General features: G+C 39.8%; 1 protein-coding gene across 3 annotated transcripts in view; it reads left to right on the forward strand.

The window, feature by feature from the left end:
- TTC39B (tetratricopeptide repeat domain 39B) overlaps window positions 1-19,688 on the forward strand; it is a 145,854-nt gene that overhangs the window by 37,222 nt on the left and 88,944 nt on the right. For 2 of the 3 annotated variants that reach the window (XM_061132624.1, XM_061132626.1), the window contains exon 2: window positions 6,148-6,182. The exons of the other annotated variant lie outside the window; for it this stretch is intronic. In XM_061132624.1, coding sequence (XP_060988607.1) covers window positions 6,148-6,182 — 35 coding nt within the window. The remainder of the gene's footprint in view (window positions 1-6,147; window positions 6,183-19,688) is intronic. 3 annotated transcript variants of the gene reach the window in all.

Raw genomic sequence — 19,688 nt, forward strand, 5'->3', positions numbered from 1 at the left:
CCTATAATGAAAAGGATATCATTTTTGGGGGTTAGTTCTAGAAGATCTTGTAGGTCTTCATAGAACTGTTCAACTTCAGCTTCTTCAGCATTACTGGTCGGGGCATAGACTTGGATTACTGTAATATTGAATGGTTTGCCTTGGAAGGGAACAGAGATTGTTCTGTTGTTTTTGAGATTGCATCCACCTACTGCATTTTGGACCCTTTTGTAGATTATGATGGCTACTCCATTTCTTCTAAGGGATTCTTGCCCACAGTAGTAGATAAAATGGTCATCTGAGTTAAATTCACCCATTCCAGTCCATTTTAGTTCACTGATTCCTAAAATGTCAATGTTCACGCTTGCCATCTCCTGTTTGACTGCTTCCAATTTGCCTTGATTCACGGACCTAACATTCCAGGTTCCTATGCAATATTGCTCTTTACAGCATTGGACTTTACTTCCATCACCAGTCACATACACAACTGGGTGTTGTTTATGCTTTGGCTCCATCTCTTCATTCTTTCTTGAGTTATTTCTCCACTGATCTCCAGTAGCATATTGGGCATCTACCAACCTGGGGAATTCATCTTTCAGTGTTCTATCTTTTTGCCTTTTCATACTGTTCATGAGATTCTCAAGGCAGGAATACTGAAGTGGTTTGCCATTCCCTTCTCCAGTGGGCCACATTTTGTCTGAATTCTCCACCATTACCCGTCTGTCTTGGGTGGCCCTACATGGCATGGCTCATAGTTTCATTGAGTTAGACAAGGTTTTGGTCCATGTGACCAGTTTAATTAGTTTTCTGTGATTGTGGTTTTCATTCTGTTGGCCCTCTGATGGATAAAGATAAGAAGCTTATGGAAGCTTCCTGATGGGAGAGACTGACTGAGGAGGAAACTAAGTCTTGTTATGATGGGTGATGGGCAGGGCTGTGTTCCCTCCCTGTTGTTGGTGAAGGTAATGAAGATAATGGCAGCCTCCTTCAAAACGTCCCAGCATGCACTACTGCACTGAGTGCCCCGACCCTGCAGCAGGTCACCACCACCCCACGTCTCTGCTGGAGACTCCTAGACACTCATGGGCAAGTGTGGGTCAGTCTCTTGTGGGGTCACTGCTCCTTTCTCCTGGGTCCTGGTGCACACAAGATTTTCTTTGTGCCCTCCAAGAGTCTGTTCCCCCAGTCCTGTGTAAGTTCTGGCGGCTCTTTGGTGGTGTTAATGGCGACCTCCTCCAAGAGGGCTTATACCGTACCAGGTCTGCTGCATCCAGACCCCCTGCCCCTGCAGCCGGTAACTGAGGACTCATACCTCTGAAGGAGGTGCTGTGGCTCTAATCTGATAGTAAATAGCAAAGTCAAACACAAGGACATCATCTGAGAGAATTCAAGAATCCTTGGGAGGATTTGTGCAACAGTCTGCAGTATTACCTCCAGAGATATGATGCCCTCTTCTCTCCTCTGCCTCTCCACTCCTGCCCAATTGCCTTAGCTCCAAGTTTTGGATTTTTTTTTTTTTTTAAATTAACATTAAAAAAATACTTTGAAGTTATCTGGAGCCGAATCTCAGTTCCTTCACTTACCAGCTGTGTAGTATTGCTCAGGTATTTACCTGTGACTGAATTTACTTGATACAAATTGGGAGGAGCTTTGTAAAGTGCCTGACACATGTTAGGCCCTCATTTAATCTTAGTTCTTCTCTTTGTGTGTCAGTCATGTCCAACTCTTTGTGACCACATGGACTGTAGCCTCTGTCCATGGAATTCTCCAGGCTAGAATACTGGAATGAGTAACTTTCTCTTCTCTAGGGGACCTTCCCAACCCAGGGATCCAATTGGGTCTCCAGCACTGCAGGCAGATTCTCTACCATCTGAGTCACCAGGGAAACTCCTTTTGTTTTTTTTAGGTGAAAAAAAAAATCACCTTTTGTGTGGTCTTTAGAGACAAAGTTTTCTTCCTCTTTTTATCCTTCTGTCTTGCTTTTTTTTCTATTTCTCTTTCTCATTTCTAGTTTATTAGAATAATATCCTAGAACTCTGGTGGATTTTCTCTGTCATGTGGAGGCATTCAATTAAATTTTTATTATTCATCTAAATGGAAAAAATTGATTTTAACATTATTTTTTAATTAAGAAATTTCCCCCAGCTTTGTGAGCTATAGTTAACCTATAACATTGTGTAAGTTTAAGGTGTGCAACTTAATGATTTGATGCATGACTGTATTGTGAAATGATTACCATAATAAGGTTAGCTAACACATACATCATGTCACATAGTCATAATTTGTTTGTGTGTATGATGAAAATGTTCAAGATCAGCTCTTTGAACAACTTTCAAATATGTGATGAAATATTGTTAGCTGTGGTTTCCATGCTGTACAGTATGTTTTATTTAGAGAACCTGCTGCAAAGGATAGGGGCTTCCCGCATGGCTCAGGGATAAAGAATCTGCCAGCAATGCGGGAGATGTGGGTTCGATCCCTGGGTCAGGAAGATCCCCTGGGGGGAGGGCATGGCAACCCACTCTAGTATTCTTGTGGGGAGAATCCCGTGGACAGAGGAGCCTGATGGGTTACAGTCCATAGGGTCACAAACAGTCGGACATGACTGAAACGACTGAGCACTCAGGCACACACTGCATATGTTAAAGGGAGAAGTGTTACTCAAATGAAGATGATTTCTTACTGGATATAACTTAGTGTTTCTTGTTTTGAGATGGACTGTTGCTGTTGTTTAGTCACTAAGTCGTGTCCGACTGTTTGCGACTTTATGAACTGCAGCATGCCAGGATTCCCTGTCCTTCACTATCTCCCGGAGTTTGCTCAAACTCATGAGTCAGTGATGCCATCTAAGCATCTCATCATTTGTCACCCCCTACTCCTCTTGCCCTCAGTCTTTCCCAGCATCGGGGTCTTTTCCAGTGAGTGAGCTCTTTGCATCAGGTGGGCCAAGTACTGGAGATTGAGCTTCAGCATCAGTCCTTCCAGTGAATATTCAGGGTTGATTTTCTTAAGGATTGACTAGTTTGATCTCCTTGCAGTCCAAGGGACTTTCAAGAGTCTTCTCCAGCACCACAGTTTGAAAGCATCAATTCTTTGGTGCTCAGCCTTCTTTATGGTACATCTCTCACATCAGTATGTGTCTAATGGAAAAACTATAACACTGAGATGGGTATAGGGGTAGTACTTGTTTAAGTGTAAACATTAGCCTTGTTTCTTTTTAAAAGGAGAGCTGGCTTTCTGAGCTATCTTTCCTGAAGCCCACTCAGTTTCTCCATGCCTGCTGTATGCTCTGCTCTGGGTTGAGGTTTTTGAGGAGGGGGTCAGATGCACAGAAGCTCTCAGGAGCATGCTCTCTGCATTCCTCCTTCCTGGTACAGGTCAGCCTGGGTGGGGTTAGCAGGAATGCTGGAGGGACCATGAGCTGGTGTCTGGCACAGGTAAATTTAATTGGTCATCACAGATAGAACTGGGTTCATGGAGAGCCTAGTCTTTCACCTTATCTGCAACCCTTCAGAAGGTAAACCTTATACTAGAATGTGGGACACTGGGCTGTGATTCAAAATGACAAGGTTGGTGATGCCAAGAGCCTCTTCAGACTTTTGACTTGGAGAAAGGAGTCTTTTCTTAGAAATTTTTATATAGGCCAGAGAAGCGTCTTCTTACTTTTGGCTTAGGTTCTTTTGCTATAGGACCAGCTCCTTTTTCTTTCAGTGGCTGGTTTATGAGCTTCTGATTTTGCTCCAGTCATTAGTCTCTGGAGAGTGAGGAATAAGATGGAATTGCCCCTGACTCCACCTCCCTTACAGAATATGGTATGACTGTAGATCAATAGATCAGGGATCCCAAATTCTCAGCTCAGTTCTGCCACTACTTAGAATGTTTCTTCTTTTTTGTTTTTACACATTTTGTGTCCTGCCTGCCTGCAGAGTCAGTATGTTGTACGTGTTTAGTGTCCCAGTTGTGTCTGAGTCTTTTGCAACCCCATGGACTGTAGCCCACCAGGTACCTCTGTCCATGGGATTCTCCAGGCAAGAATACTGGAGTGGGTTGCCAAACCCTTCTCCAGGGTATCTAACCGACCCAGGGACTGAGCCCTAGTCTCCTGCATTGCAGGCAGATTCTTTATCATCTGAGCCACCAGGGAAGCCGTAGTATGGTGTATACATTGTTCAGTATTAATAATCAAATGAGAGAAAAGCTCTTGGGTCCTCTTTCTTCATTTCTGTGTTATAGCTCTAAATGAGGTGATGTGATCATTGCCTTCTTGGCCCAAGCTCAATTCATTCATTCAGCAACATGTATCTTTTGAGCAACAACTCTGTGCCAAGCCCTAGTGATTTCTATGTAGACATGATAAATGAGAACCTGCCCTGATGGAGACAGATTGTAACCAAGTAAACAAATGAGATGATTAGAGATTATGATATTAAGAATGGTATTGAGAATGAAAGAAATCAGATGATGGGAAACTTAGTATGCTGCTATTCTTAGTAATTTTAATTTGGTTTATCAGAGGACTTGAAAATGGAAGGATAAGAGTGAGTCAGCCATAGGAAGAGTTGAGTGAAGAACATTCTAGGAAAGAGACATGCAGAGAGGCATGGGATGAATTTGGCTTGTGCATGGAACAGAAGGTCAGACCTGTGGCTGAAGTGGAGTGAGTAAGGGGGCCAGTGGGCAGAGGGGTAGTCAGAGGCTGGCAGGGTCGTTTATGGGCTTCATAGATTTTTGAGAAGGAATTTGAATTTTATTTTTCTTTCAGGACTCTACCTTGTTCTTTTAAAAAATTGAAATATAGTTGATTTACAGTGTTTCAAGTTTATATTATATAAGCTTCCCTTGTAGCTCAGTCGGTAAAGAGTCTGCATGCAGTGCAGGAGACCTGGGTTCGATTCCTGGGTTGGGAAGATCCCCTGGAGAAGGAAATGGCAACCCACTCCAGTATTCTTGCCTGGAAAATTCCATGGACAGAGGAGCCTGGCGGGCTATAGTCCAAAGGGTCGCAAAGAGACATGACTGAACGACTAAGCACCCATGTATACACACACACAAACACAAACATATATTGTGTACATATATTCTTTTTCAGAAAATTTTCCATTATAGGTTATTATAAGATATTGAATATTTCTTATACTATATAGTAGGTCTTGGATGTTTATTAAATTTGGATTTATTCTACGTGCAGTGGAAGACTTTTAAAGAAGTCTAAAGCAGTAGTATGATGTGAGCTTATTAAAGAAGAGAAAGATAAGAGTAACTTCAGCTGTTATGTGAAGAATTGAATGGCAAATGTGAAGTATGGGGGCTGGGAGGCCAGGGAGGTCCTGTGTGTGGCTGTGGAAATGGTGGTAGGAATGTGAGGGAAGGAGGCTTTGAAGATTTGACTAGGTTATAGTGGGTCCCAGATAACTGGATGAGGAGCTTGGATTTGATTTTTGCAGCTATGAGGGAACTTTGTGTATGTGTAAGTTTGTGTGTGAGCGTATGTGTGTTTCTAAGTGTGTGTGTGTCTGTGAGTTTATGGGTGAGCTTGTGAGTCAGTGTGTATGAGTGTGCGGAGCATGTGTGGATTTGTCAGCAGATGTGAGTGTGCATGTGTGTGTGTGTTTGGGTTTTTCTCCTGATGCAACTTTTGAACAGGCCAGTGGCATAAAGAAAAGGCTGCCCGCTCTGCTGTAGAGAACAGTCTGGCGGCAGGGAGACTTGCTGGGTGGGTTGTGGAGTTGGATGTGACATAAAGGCCCAGGGGCGCTAACGTGGCCAGCCAGGGAGAAAGACATGACTGAATCGGGCCAGTCCTGTTATTTGTTTCATTGTGCTTCTGGGTTGAATGAGACTGAAGACTCCTTTAGAGGAGTCACAGTTTTTTCAGATTAGCCCAGTTCGATTGCTAGCTGAATATTTTACTAGTCTTATTTTTTTTAGAAAAACCTACCTAAGTTAAATCTCACTTACATTCATGTGCTTGATTTCTCTGAAAGGAATTACATTAGTGAGCGTTAAGTGGAGTAGTTCTACTGCAGCCCACCCAAACTCCCCACTTTGTTGCAGGGAGGCATGCACACATGTGCTTGGGCACTTGTGCACACGCGCGCGCGCACACGTCTCTTTTATATTTAAAGTTCTTGATTCCTGAGACATTCACTGTGTTTTTTGTTCCCCCAGGACATCTTTGAAGATGCTTTGGAAACCCTCTCTGTGTAAGTAGTAACATAATAAAAAAGTATGTAGTAGAGAAAATTGATGGTTTTCTTTAAAAAAAAAAAAATTTCATTCTCGTTTTTTTGAATATAGTGACTATTGTTGGAAAAACACAATTCTCTATAATTTAACATTTAGGATGTGATTAAGCTTAAGAAAGGATCTATCCAAAGTTACTGTCAAATACATTTTTGAGTCAGATTTCTTGTAACCTTAAACTAAAATAAAAGAGAAAATGTTTTCCAACAAATTAAATTTGTTTATAGCTTACCCTTTTACATCTTGCCCATATTTCTTTACATGGTTAGCCTCATATTGTAGATTTTTGCTTTTGGTTTGCACTTAGTTTTATTATAATCATTTCCTATAAGCCTATATAATTTTCGTAATGATTTTAAATGATGTCATATTAGATCAAGTGGAACACTAGTTTACTTATTCATTTCTCCTTTCTTAGACATTTCGTAAAATTAAGTAGTGAATATTTTAATGTGTATTGTTTTGTTATATTTTTGAATTGTCTCTGAAAGTTTAACTTCACCTATGTAGAATTATTGGCTATAAAAGGGATGACTACTTATATTGCTCTTTATGTGATATTTCTCAAGTTGCCTTTCTGTACTGGTCAACTCAGGCTGCCATAACAAAATATGTTGGGTAGCTTAAACAACAGAAATTAATTTTGTCACAGTTTTGGAGCCTGAAAGTTAGAGATCAGGTTGCTAGCGTGGTTTGGTTCTGGTGAGAGCTCTCTGCCTGGTTTAGAGACGGTAACCTTCTCATTGTGTCTCCACAGGGGGGGGAGAGAGAGAGAGAGAGAGAGAGAGAGAGAGAGAGAGAGAGAGAGAGAGAGAGAGAGAGAGAGAGGTCTCTAGGGGTTCTTCCTATAAGGGCATTAGTCCTGAGGACCCTACTATCAGGATCTGACCTAAATCTAATTATCTCCCAAAGGCCTCATCTCCAAATGCCATCACATTGGGGATCAGGACTTCAATATGTGAATTTTGGGGGAATGCAATTCTGAGATGGTTGGATGATATCACCGACTCGATAGACATGAGTTTCAGCAAGCTTCAGGAGTTAGTGATGATAGACAGGGAAGCCTGACGTGCTGTAGTCCATGGGGTTGCAAAGAGTTGGACATGGTTGAGCGACTGAACTGAATTCAGTCCACAGCACTTTCAAAAGAATTTTATCTTATTTTAGGTATGAACAATGTGTACATGTAGCATCATCATCCCTAGGTATTATTTGAAACCATTTTGCTGCTTAAAAAGTGAAAAGTGTTAATTGCTCAGTAGTGTCTGACTCTTTGCGACCCTGTGGACTGTGGCCCACCAGCATCCTCTGTCCATGGAATTCTCCAGGCAATAATATTGGAGTGGGAAGCCATTACCTTCTCCATAGGAACATCCTGACCCAGGGATGGAACCTGGGTCTCTTGCATTGCAGGCTCTTTACCGATTGAGCCATCAGGGAAGCCCTTTGCTACTTTAGAGATACCTAATTGTTTTGTTAAAATTTTTTTTTTCTGGGAGTTCTCTCGTGGCCTAATGGTTAGGATTCCAGGCCTTCACTACCATGGCCTGGGGTTAATCCCTGCTTGGGGAACTGAGATCCTACAAGCCATGTGGTGTACCCCTCCCAACCCAATTTTTTTTTCTTATACTCGTTGTTTAGTCCATTGTATTCCCTTATGTATGAATTCTAGTCTTCTCTTCCCTATTTAACTTTTTTCTCACTGTTTCTCATACATACTTATGAACTTACATATATATATATATACACCTTCATCTTTGGTTCTATTTGCTACAGATACTTTCCCTTAATTGCTATTTTTATGTTAGAGTTGCACATTTTTTTATTGTCCAAAAGTTTTTAGTGTTTGTCATTGAATGTATATGTGATTAAAAAGAACTTAATTTTGATTAGGATTTAAAAAAATAACCTTGCTACTGTGCAATAGTTTCAGATTTACAGAACTATTATGAACATAGTATGGAAAGTATGGTATGGAAAAACATATATATAGTTTTGGAAAAACATAGTATGGGAAAACATATATATCCCACACTGGTTTTCCCTATGATTAATTTCTTACATTAGAATGGTACATTTGTCACAATTAATCTAATATGGATGTGTTGTTAGGGCTAAAGTCCATACTTTATTCGGATATCTTTAGTTTTTATGTAGTATCCTTTTTCTGTTCTGGGATCTCATTCAGAACACCACATTATAATTATTTGTCCTGTCTCTTTAGCCTACTCATTGTGACAGTTTCTCAGACTTTCCTTGGTCTTGATGACCTTGTCAGTTTTGAGACTACTCATTTGTTTTGTGGGATATCTCTCAATTGAGATTTGTCTGGTTTTTTTTTTCCCCCTTATGATTAGACTGAGTTCATGTATTTTGGGGAGGTAGACCACAGATATAAAGTCATTCTCATCACACTATATCAAAGGTACAAGTTATCAACCTGGCTTACTACTGTTGAGGCTAAACTTAATCACTTGGCTTGAGATAGTGTTTGTCAGGTCTTGCCACTGCAAAGTTACTTTTCCTCCCCTTCCCTTTTCATGCTGTACTCTTTGGAAGATAATCTGTTTGTGTAATTTTAAAAATTACTTTTAAGGTGAGTGCATTATTTGCCATCCAGAAATCTTATTCCTCTCTGCTGCTGCTGCTCTTCTCTGAGCATTGGCAGGAACTGAGCTTGAGGTGCATGGTAGACTGAAATCCAGGGGTTAGCAGAGGGTCTGACTATGGGGCTGGTGACTGGAATTCTCAGTGGAGGCTCTGCTGTTCCCAGTGAGAACTGGAACACTGGACACACATCAGAAAGGGGTTCAGGTCTCAGAGATGAAAACAGGTCAGGCTGGTGTAATTGATATGACCAAAGGGCAATACACATTAAAACTTGTGTTTCCTTGAATTTTCACTGGTTGCATTAAACTGGCAGCGACTTTACCTCTGGGTTTGAAAGGCATTGTCAACAATTTCTAACACCAACTAGTTTTAAAAAAATCAAATTATAGGGAAACAAAAACCTTCTGAACTTGACTTCTGGTTTCTGGTTTTGCATGTAAGGAGCTTGAAGTCACCACTCTGTCCTAACAACAAGTAAAGAGCTTAAAAGACTTGAAAAATCCTCAATTCATTTTGGAGCCAAAGGAAAGGGGAGGATACAGGGCAGATCCCTACCCCCAGTACTAGAGGGTCAGAAGGGCAAATACAGGGGGTATGGTGTACAGAGCCTAAGCCAGGACTGGAAGACCTCAGCTGTGATGGATGAATTGGTGGAGGCTTAGTGTGAACTGCTCTGGGATTTAAGAACCACAGGGAAACCCCTCATGTGAAGCTCCCTCCCCTCCTAATGTGAGATTTGCCTCTAGAAGCTCTACCAGATTCCCACAGTAAACAGAGGAGAAAAATCTCTTTGGGCATCCTGCAGGGTAAGGAGAAAAGGAACCATTCTGAAATATACTGGAGTTGACTATTCTTAACAAGGCCTACCCTCGGGGAGAGTAGTTAACCAGAGTGAACTGAACTGAACTGACCTGGGAACTCCAGCCCACTCTGGCCATCCTGTCCCATCTACGTGAGAAGAAAAACTGAGAAACATTGAGAAGTTCCCAGTCCAGAGGCACAAGCTCCCTTAAGGACTGTGACTTAGTCTTAGGGGTGTAGAATGTTTCCCCTCCCCCACCCCTCACCACCATGTGACCACAGGCTGATTTACAGCAGTGCCTTTTATCATGTGCATCATATTTAACCACCAAGAAAGATTACAAGGCAGGCCAATAGGCAAAAAACACAGTTTGAGGAGGCAGAGTAAACATCTAAACCAGACATAGCAGGGATGTGGGGGTTTCAAACAACTATGGTGAATATGCTGTGGGCTCTATGGGTGAAGTAGAGAGCCTGCCTGCAGGAACAGATGGGTAGTGTAGACAGAAAGATGGAAGTCAAAGTCAATGTATGGCAAAACCAATACAATATTGTAAAGTAAAATAAATAAATAAATTAATAATAATAAAAAAGAAAGAACCAAAAAGAAATGCTTGAGATCAAAACACTCTAACAGAAATGAAAGCTGCCTTTGATGAACTTATTAGACTGGACATGGCTGAGGAAAGAGTCTCTGAGCTAGAAGCTAGAGCAATATAATCCTGAATAGAATCCTCAGAAACTGAAAAGCAAAGAGAACAAAGACTGATAAAAACAGAACAGAATATCCAAGGACTGTAGGACAAGTACAGCAGGTGTTGTACTTGTATGGGAACACTAGGAGGAAAAGAAAGGAACAGAAGAATATTTGAAACAATAATGTTTGATAATTTCCACAATTAATGTTAGCAAACCATAGATCCAGGAAGGTAAGAGAACACTGAATAGACTGAATACCAGAAAACCTCTAGATATATCTATCACCTGCAAACTATAGATAAATTCCTAAGATAAATTCCTAAAATAAAAAACACACCTTACCTCTAGAGGAGCAGAGTTAACTTCTCATCAGAAACCAGGCAAGCAAAAGAAAGTGGAGTGAAATATTTGTGTTGAGAGAATAAAACCACCAACTTAGAATTCTGTTTCTAATTCTAATTCAACCTAGAAATTATCTTCAAAAGTAAAGGAGAAATAAAAGCTTTCTCAGGCAAACAAAAATTAAAGCAAGTTGTTACCAATAGATCTGCCTTAGGAGAAACATGAAAAGAAGTTCTATATGGAGAAGGAAAATAATATGTAGAACCTCAGATCTACGTAAAGAAAAGATGAACATTAAAAAAGGAATAAGTCGAAGTAAAATAAAACACTATTTCATATTCTTAATTGATCTAACAGATAGCAGTTTGTTGACAATAATACCAACAGTGTATTTGGTTATATATACTTATGTTTATATTTCTATGTGTTTATATATATATATATACACAAAAGATAAATATATATATATATACATATATATATATATATATGCTTGTGTATGCTTACATATAAGTGAGATGAATGACCTCAGTGATACAAGGAATGGGAGGGAGGATAGTGTTGTCTTGTTATTATAAGGTACTCACACTACCTGTGAAGTGGTACAGTATATTTGAATGTAGACTTAGATTAGATGTAAATGTGTATTGCAAACTCTAGGGCAACCACCAAAAAAAAAAAAAAAAAAAAAGAAGTAAAAGAAAAGTAAAAAAAAAAGTAAAAAAAAAAAAAAGTAAAGCTGATGTGCTAAGAAAGGAGAGAAAATGGAGCATATGAAATGTTCAATTAAAACCATATATGGCAGAAAAAGAGTGGAAGACAAGAACAGGAACAAAAGTGAGGGCAAGAAATAAACATAGTGATGAACATGGTAGATGTTAATCCAGCTATATCAGTAATCACTTTGAATGTCAGTGGTCTAAATTTACCAATTAAAAGACATTATCAGAGTAGCCCAAAAAATATGGTCCAACTATATGTTGTTTACAACAAAATCCATTTAAAATAAAAGACACATATAGAATAAAAGTAAATTGAGAAAAAATATACCATGCTAACAGTAACCATCAGAAAGCAGGAATAGCTGTACTAAATTTGGACAGAGCAGACTTTAAGGAAAATTGTCAGGAATAAAGAAAGGCATTAGCTAATGATAAAGGGGCCAATCTCCCAAGAAGGCATAACAGTTCTTAATGTGTAGCTACCTAGCAACAGAGCATCAAACGACATGAAGCAAAAATAGAATTATTATACAAGGAGAAATAGATGATTTCGTTACCATTGTTGGTGACTTCAACTCCCTTTTTCGGAAATAGACCCAGCAGGCAGAAGATTTTAGCTGAACTAAAGAAAACCCTGAACTTAACCCAACTGAAGTTAATTTAGATCCCTATCTCATGCCAACCCCTACATTGCCAGCACACTATTCCAACACCATTTGCTAAGTCTGTGAGTAAAAGAAAATGTATGTATGATGCCTTCTCCATCAAATAATAAACTCGATAAACTAATAACTTTCTGTTTCTGGGGGCTTTCTGTTTTGGTCCTTTGATCTATGTGTCTTTGTGTTTGTATAAAACTATTCTATCTGCTTTAGATGTTTCAATATTAGTATGACTGGTTCTCAGGAGAATAACCTCCAAAGATGACTCCTGTGACAGAGATGTTTTTGATTGATGACTATCAGAAACCCACGGGGAACTCTGAAAATTTGAAATTCTTGGAAAATGTGTATGTCTTAGCTTCTTTTATCTGTCAAGCATATATTACGTTTTTTTCTCTCATCTTGAAAACGATAATTTTTTAATGCTGCCTCACTTTCTGATTATCTAATATTTTCTTTTCCATTCATTGCCTCTTTCAGCCTGTCTTCAGCTGTTGCCAGCATTTTTTTTTTCTTTTGTAATTTTGTATTGGGGTGTAGCCTATTAACAATGTAATAGTTTCAGGTGAGCAGCTAAAGAGACACAGCTATATATATACATGTATCTATTCTCCGCCATGCAAGTATTTTTTTTACTTCCAAATTTAACTTCCCTGTCAGCTCAGTCATGCTCAGTTTAGCAAATCCAAAGACTTATCCGTTCTAGAACTTGCCTTGTTCTCTTAGGTTTCTGATGTGCATTATTACTTGTGACACCTAAGACTGTTCCTTAAACAGTTTTGTGTTTCCTTTTTGGTGTTGCCAAAATGTCCTTGGTACACACTTCTCTCATCTTGGTGCAACAATAATAGTGACATTTCACCTAATAGAGAACCTTACCTATTTGAAATAGAGTCCAATTCCAAAAAGGGTAGCCAAAGTAGATCTTAGAGCCAATGCTCTAAAAATCTTGCCCTTTACTTATAGTACAGACTTCCATCTGGAGTCTGATTACAAGGAAGGTGAATAGACTTATGCTTTTTAGTCTAATTTTGCTGGAGTTCTAGGAGGTATGGTGAGAGGGTGGTTTTATATTTGTCGGTAGTAATATACTATTACTATGTATAACAGATATAGTTATTTGTTGATAGTAGCAAAAAATGGCAGAGAAAGAAGAAAGTAAGTATGATGTACAGTCATAGAACTCCAAAGCACAGCAGTGTGGTTTTACCTGGCTGGGGTACACATGTTGAGATGTATCTTTCTGGAGAGTCAAGCCCTTGGACTTGACAGTGAACTTGATGACCAGTTTCGGCTTCATTTACTACCTGGGGGACCTGTTGGGACAGTTTCACTGACTCTCAGTTTCTTCATGAGCTCACAGATTTATTGGGGAGATAAAATGAAATTCAATTTAAATGTTGTAATGGGTATAAACAAATAGTAGGTGCTCAGTAAATATCAGTACTTTACTGCTCCCCCACCCTGGTCACTGTCAATCTCCACTGAGAATATCATGTTAATAATGCTGTCTCTGAGACATTGGGAAAAAGTTGTATTGTATCTAGTTTATTCTATTTAAGAGGATAGAAACTTGTGTCATATATATAAGAAGATTCCAAAATGACTAAAAATGTCTCCAGATAACATTTGAAAGTCAGTAGGTTGTACTTTGGGCTTCCCTGGTAGCCCAGACTGTAAAGAATTTGCCCGCAATGCAGGAGACGTGAGTTCGATCCCTGAGTCGGGAAGATCCCCTGGCAAAGGGAATGGCAACCCACTCCAGTATTCTTGCCTGGAGAATCCCGTGGACAGAAGAATCTGGAGGGCTACAGTCCAGGGGTTTGCAGAGAGTTGGACAGGACCGAGTGAGTAACACTTTAACTTTCACTTCGGATTCCCAGGTAGCTCAGTGTTACAGAGTCCGCCTGCCACTGCAGAAGACATAGGAGATGCAGGAGACTGATCGACTGAGCACACATATGTTTTATTTACAGGGGAGGCTCTCTTGGATGTTTCTCTGTATTCCACAACATAGAGTGTGATGTTCCTGTACCATCTCTCCTGATGTATTGACCGTTTCTGAAATTGAATATATTACTGAAGAAATCTGTTATTCTATATTTTTCTTTTAACGTATTCTGTATGTTTTCTCTCTGATTACAAGTGTATGTTAATTGTAAAAAATTCTTCAACTGGTTTTTACGTGAACTTTTATTTTGTCCTAGTTTCAGGGTTTCCCAACACTTATCTCTGATTCCCTCTTAAATTTATCATGCCAGGACATTTCTTTTGTGATCTGTTAGCTGCTAAACTCAGTAGAGCTCTTTTTCCTTATGCTGATCAAACTGCATATTTTGGTTTTATGTGCAGATAGCAATGCTTCAGTCTCGCTGTAGGAGGGTGTGGTCCTCTTGCCAACCTGGTGATTAATTTCCTCCTGTGAATATTTTCTTCTGAATTTGTAATGAAAAGGTGCAAGGGAACAGATGAGGAAGGGCTTCAAGTGTTTCCATTAAAGAAAACTTATTTCCTACTTTCCTTTTCTGCTTAGTTAATTCACTACCACAGATGTAGTCTTTCCTAGTTCTGGATCTTTGTGGTAACAATTGTGATAACAACTGTGTTAACTATTTTGGAAAGTTGTTAGATTTGCCAACTGGTAGATCGCACAAACATCTCTAACATTTAGAACTGGAAGGAAAATTAGATTAAAAAAAAAAATAAAACAGTGGCACATTGAACATATCCTTTCTGAAAATTAAAATTGTTTATGAAGTTTCTGACTTATTTGCATAGGAGGTCATCTCTTAGGGAGGAACCATACTTTAGTTCCATTTAATGGTCAATAGAAATTTGCTAGAAGGTTAGCTCTGCCATAGCTTCTGGCTTCTTAATTTAACAGTTCCATGCTGGTGTGTGCTTCTTGGTGCCCTGATGGCTGGGTATCCTTCATGCCCAGGACAACTACTGTATCTGACAATGTAGTGGTGGGTGTAAGTAAAGTCTGTTCATAAATTAACTGTGATATTGATTTTGGGTGGCCTCAGCCTGCAGTGGCTTGAAGCAAGGTTTGTGTTTCTGGCCTGATTGAGGTCAGCTTATGGCAGACAAGGCTCTGGCCCTTTGGCTTTGTGTAAAAGGAATTCTCACAGAGATGGAAAGGAGTGAAACAAAGTGTTTATTAGGAGGAAATATTACAGTATGTGTGGATAGACACACGGGCAGACTTGAGAGAGAGAGAGAGAGAGAGCCATGTCCTCGTGGTCGTTTCAATCACTTTTATGGGGCATTTCTTCCAGCTTTTCTTTGGCCAGTCATTTTGCTTTGCCTTGCTCTGAGTTCATATTTAGTATATCACAGGATCCTCCCATGCGTGCATGCATCTCTCAACCAAGATGGATTCCAGCGAAGAGGCCTATGGGTGGCCTTGGCATCACTCTCCATTTGACCTCCAAGGACCTTTCTAGGTCTCCTTGACTTTGAGAATAAGAAATATGTGGCCTCTTATATCTTATCTGGGTAGGCCCAGCCTTCTGTCTCGATTGTCCTGCATTCAAGAATTGATATTGAATATCAAGAATATAAAAAAAATATTGATATTTTCGAGTTCCTGTCCACAGGGAATGAACTCCAGTTGCTCACAGTGGGCAGGGGTGGGGAGGATCTGTCTACCTCCTGCCTCAATATGGCATGTGAAGAGTAAATAAAATGTTCCAGGGGTTCCAAAGAGCTGTTATCCGATTGGAAGGTTGGAGTGACTTGCATTTGTTTTGAGTTTCGAGTGCTACAAGGGTTACCTGGGACCCTGTGGACATAATCAGATTTGGGTCACCCAGGATCCTGGCCTCCAGAGAGTGCGGAGGGTAGACTAATTACTTGGACTCAAGTGACTTGGTAGTGTTTAACCTTTTTGTCATGTAAACTACAGTGGGCAATGGCCCCAAAATCTAATTAACTGGAGGACCTGGTTGGGTACTAGAAAATCAAGATTTTCTTATTATGATGGTTTAGAGAAGTCAGGGAGACATCAAATTTGTGTGCCAAGACTGTTAGAACAGATGCAAGTTTAACATATCTTCAGCAGTGTTCTCTTATATTCCATAGCACCTTGTTAAAATTTTGACTTTATCTTTATGCAGGAATTCGTAGGTATTTTGAGTCTGGAGGCAGTGTGAATGCGGTGGGGTGTGTGTGTTCACCTGCAGCAGGTGCAGCAGCTACGGTGAATTTGCTCTTACCTCTAGAATTTGAAAGAGGCAGATGGTTTTAGCCAGGTGATAAAAATGGTTACAATAGAAATAAAGATATTTTGTAGCCTAGCATCCCTCAGGGACTTCCTCCTTCTTCACACCTTCCCTTTTGAATCACAAATTGTAAATTAGAATGAGATAAAGCTTTTAAGGCAACCCGCTGGCCTCTGTCAGTTTAGATCAGTTAATTATGGTGCAATAGGTTGGTCTGTTTTAAGGTTATTCAAGGTTGAAGTTTGGTGAATGATAGTTGGAAAACATCTAGTTAATATTTTCTTCCTAGTGGTTAAATTATAACTAGTATAACTTCAGACCGAGTTAGATTTATTTTCATTTTTCTGTGATCTTTTCTTTGACCCAACTTCCCTGCCTAGATAATCCAAGTGTTGCTTAGGTTTGGAGGGGCCTCCCCACCCCTACCTCACCTGATTTCTCTTAACCTAGGTTGCTGTTTAAGTATTTTATTGGATCTAAGATGCCGTTGACATTGTATATACCACTAAGGAAGGAAAAAAACATGTGGAGAATTTTACAGGTGACTTTGTATAAGAGAAGGGAAAAGTAAAATAAGAAGACACAGTAAGAAAATATGTCAATATTTTCAATATTGGTACTAGGTACCAAAATATTTCAATCTTGGTACTAGGTAAGGAGGGGAAAATAATTCTCTTGAGATTCTCTGCCCTGGAACTTTTAAAAATAGCTCTATTGTATTATAAAATTTATATCCCATGAAATCTTTTATATTTGCAATTCATTGAAGTTTATTATATTTATAGCACTATGTACAACCATCATTATAATCTAATTAAAAAAACTCATCATCCAGAAAAGAAACCCTCTGCCCCTTTAGAGACACTTGCCTTTCTTACTCCCACTCCTAGGCAACCACTAATCTAATTTATGCTTCTAGATTTGTCTCTATAGACATTGCATAAAAATAGGATCATTCACTATTTGTTCTTTTGTGTCTAAGAGTTTGAAGTTTATCCATGTTATAGCAGGTGTCAGTACTTCATTCATTCTTTTTTATGGCTGAATAATACTCAACTATGTGGATATACCACATTTTGTTTGTCCATTCATAAATTGATAAACATTCAGGTTGTTTCCAGTTTTTGGCTGTTATGAATAACGCTGCTATGCACAACTGTATCCAGTTTGTTGTGTGGACACCTGTTTGCAATTCTCTGGCATACATACCTAGGAGGAGAGCTGATAGACTGCATGGGAAGCCTGTGTTTATCTTTTCAACACTTTCATAATTTCAGTCACAAGCTTGTTTGTGGTCTGAATGTTGGACACCAGTGTGGCCCAAACACCTTCAAGCAGGTCATAAATCATTTGTTATAGAGTCAGTGGAATATAGAAAGGAATATATAATTTCACTAAAAAGCCCAGAGTGAGTAGTATCCCCAGGTATCTTTTTCCTGCACTGAATTGCTTCTCTGTGAATTTTCTTTTGTACTATTAGGTCTTCTTTAGTGGCTTGCTTTTATATTGGGACCTTCCAAATCAGGAAGTTCTTTGTATAAGGCTACTAGGGGAGGGAGTTTGTATCCATATTTTAAGCTAAGGCTTGTATATTCTATTGGGTTGGCCAAAAAGTTTGTTTGGGCTTTTCTGTCTGATGTTACGGAAAAACCCAAATGAATTTTTTTGTTCAATCCAGTATGAATGCTCCTTTTCACTCTAAGGAGGAGTGACAGGATTTCCTAGCTTAAAGGGAATCTTTTTAGTGATCCTTTGGTCCAGTTGTCTCATCTTACCAAGGAGGCCCAAGGGAGAGGTAGAAGACTTGGTAGTGTTGGTGGCAAAATGAATGGAAAATGACCTGTGAACCCTTATGAACAGGGCCTTTATCACTGTGATTGCCCTTTCTGCAGGCTCAGGAGCCTCTATCATTCAACCACAGGTAGACACCCAAGATATGTCTGCAAGTCAGAGAAGCTCTGTTCCCAGTACTGACTTCCTTACCTCCTCCATCAGTGACCTTCTGGACATGCCTATTCCTCTGTCTGCCACTATCTTATTAGTTGGAATGGGAAATAGGCCCCATCCTTGCCTATTTGATCCCTCACTTGGATATTTCACAAACACCTTAATTTATGTGTTCCAATCTGAACTCTTGACAGCCGCCTCCCTCATCCCTCAGAAACCTTTTCCTCCCCCTGTCTTCTCCATCTTTGTAAATGTCTGCACTCACTTGCTCAAAGCAGATGCCTGGTGGACAGCTTTGATTTTTCCCTTTTCTTTAACTTCCTTCTACCAGGTCTGATGATTGCTACCTCCCAGATATATTTCCCATCTGTTCACCTTCTCTCTCTTTTCTCTCTTACATTAGTTTGAGGTACTGTCAGGTTTGCCTGGATTACTTAAAGAGCCCTGCCCTCCTCACGTGTTTTCTTGTTTCCTTTGTTCTCTAGTCTTACACCCTCCCAACTGTATCCCATTCATTCTCCATGTAGCAACCAACATTTCCTGATTTAAAATTTTAATATGAAAAATTTCAAACACATATAAAAAATAGAGAGGATGGTCAACTGAGCTCTTATGTACTCACCATTTACCTTCAGCAGTTGTTAATTCAAGGCCAATCTTTTTTTTTTTCCCCCATTTATTTTTATTAGTTGGAGGCTAATTACTTTACAATATTGTAGTGGTTTTTGCCATCCATTGACATGAATCAGCCATGGATTTACTTGTGTTCCCCTTGCCGATCCCCTCTCCCACCTCCCTCCCCACCCCATCCCTCTGGGTTTTCCCAGTGAACCAGCCCTGAGCACTTGTCTCATGCATCCAACCTGGGCTGGTGATCTGTTTCACCCTTGATAGTATACTTGTTTCAGTGCTATTCTCTCAGAACATCCCACCCTCGCCTTCTCCCACAGAGTCTAAAAGTCTGTGCTGTACATCTGTGTCTCTTTTTCTGTTTTGCACATAGGGTTATCGTTACCATCTTTTTAAATTCCATATATATGCGTTAGTATACTGTATTGGTGTTTATCTTTTCGGCTTACTTCACTCTGTATAATGGGCTCCAGTGTCATCCATCTCATTAGAACTGATTCAAATGAATTCTTTTTAACGGCTGAGTAATATTCCATGGTGTACATGTACCACAGCTTCCTTATTCATTCATCTGCTGATGGGCATCTAGGTTGCTTCCATGTCCTGGCTATTATAAACAGTGCTGCGATGAACACTGGGCTGCACGTGTCTCTTTCAGATCTGGTTTCCTCAGTGTGTATGCCCAGGAGTGGGATGCTGGGTCATATGGCAGTTCTATTTCCAGTTTTTTAAGAAATCTCCACACTGTTCTCCATAGCGGCTGTACTAGTTTGCATTCCCACCAACAGTGTAAGAGGGTTCCCTTTTCTCCACACCATCTCCAGCAT

The sequence above is a fragment of the Dama dama genome, chromosome 29 (assembly GCF_033118175.1).
Source record: "Dama dama isolate Ldn47 chromosome 29, ASM3311817v1, whole genome shotgun sequence".
NCBI classification, from domain to species: domain Eukaryota; kingdom Metazoa; phylum Chordata; class Mammalia; order Artiodactyla; family Cervidae; genus Dama; species Dama dama.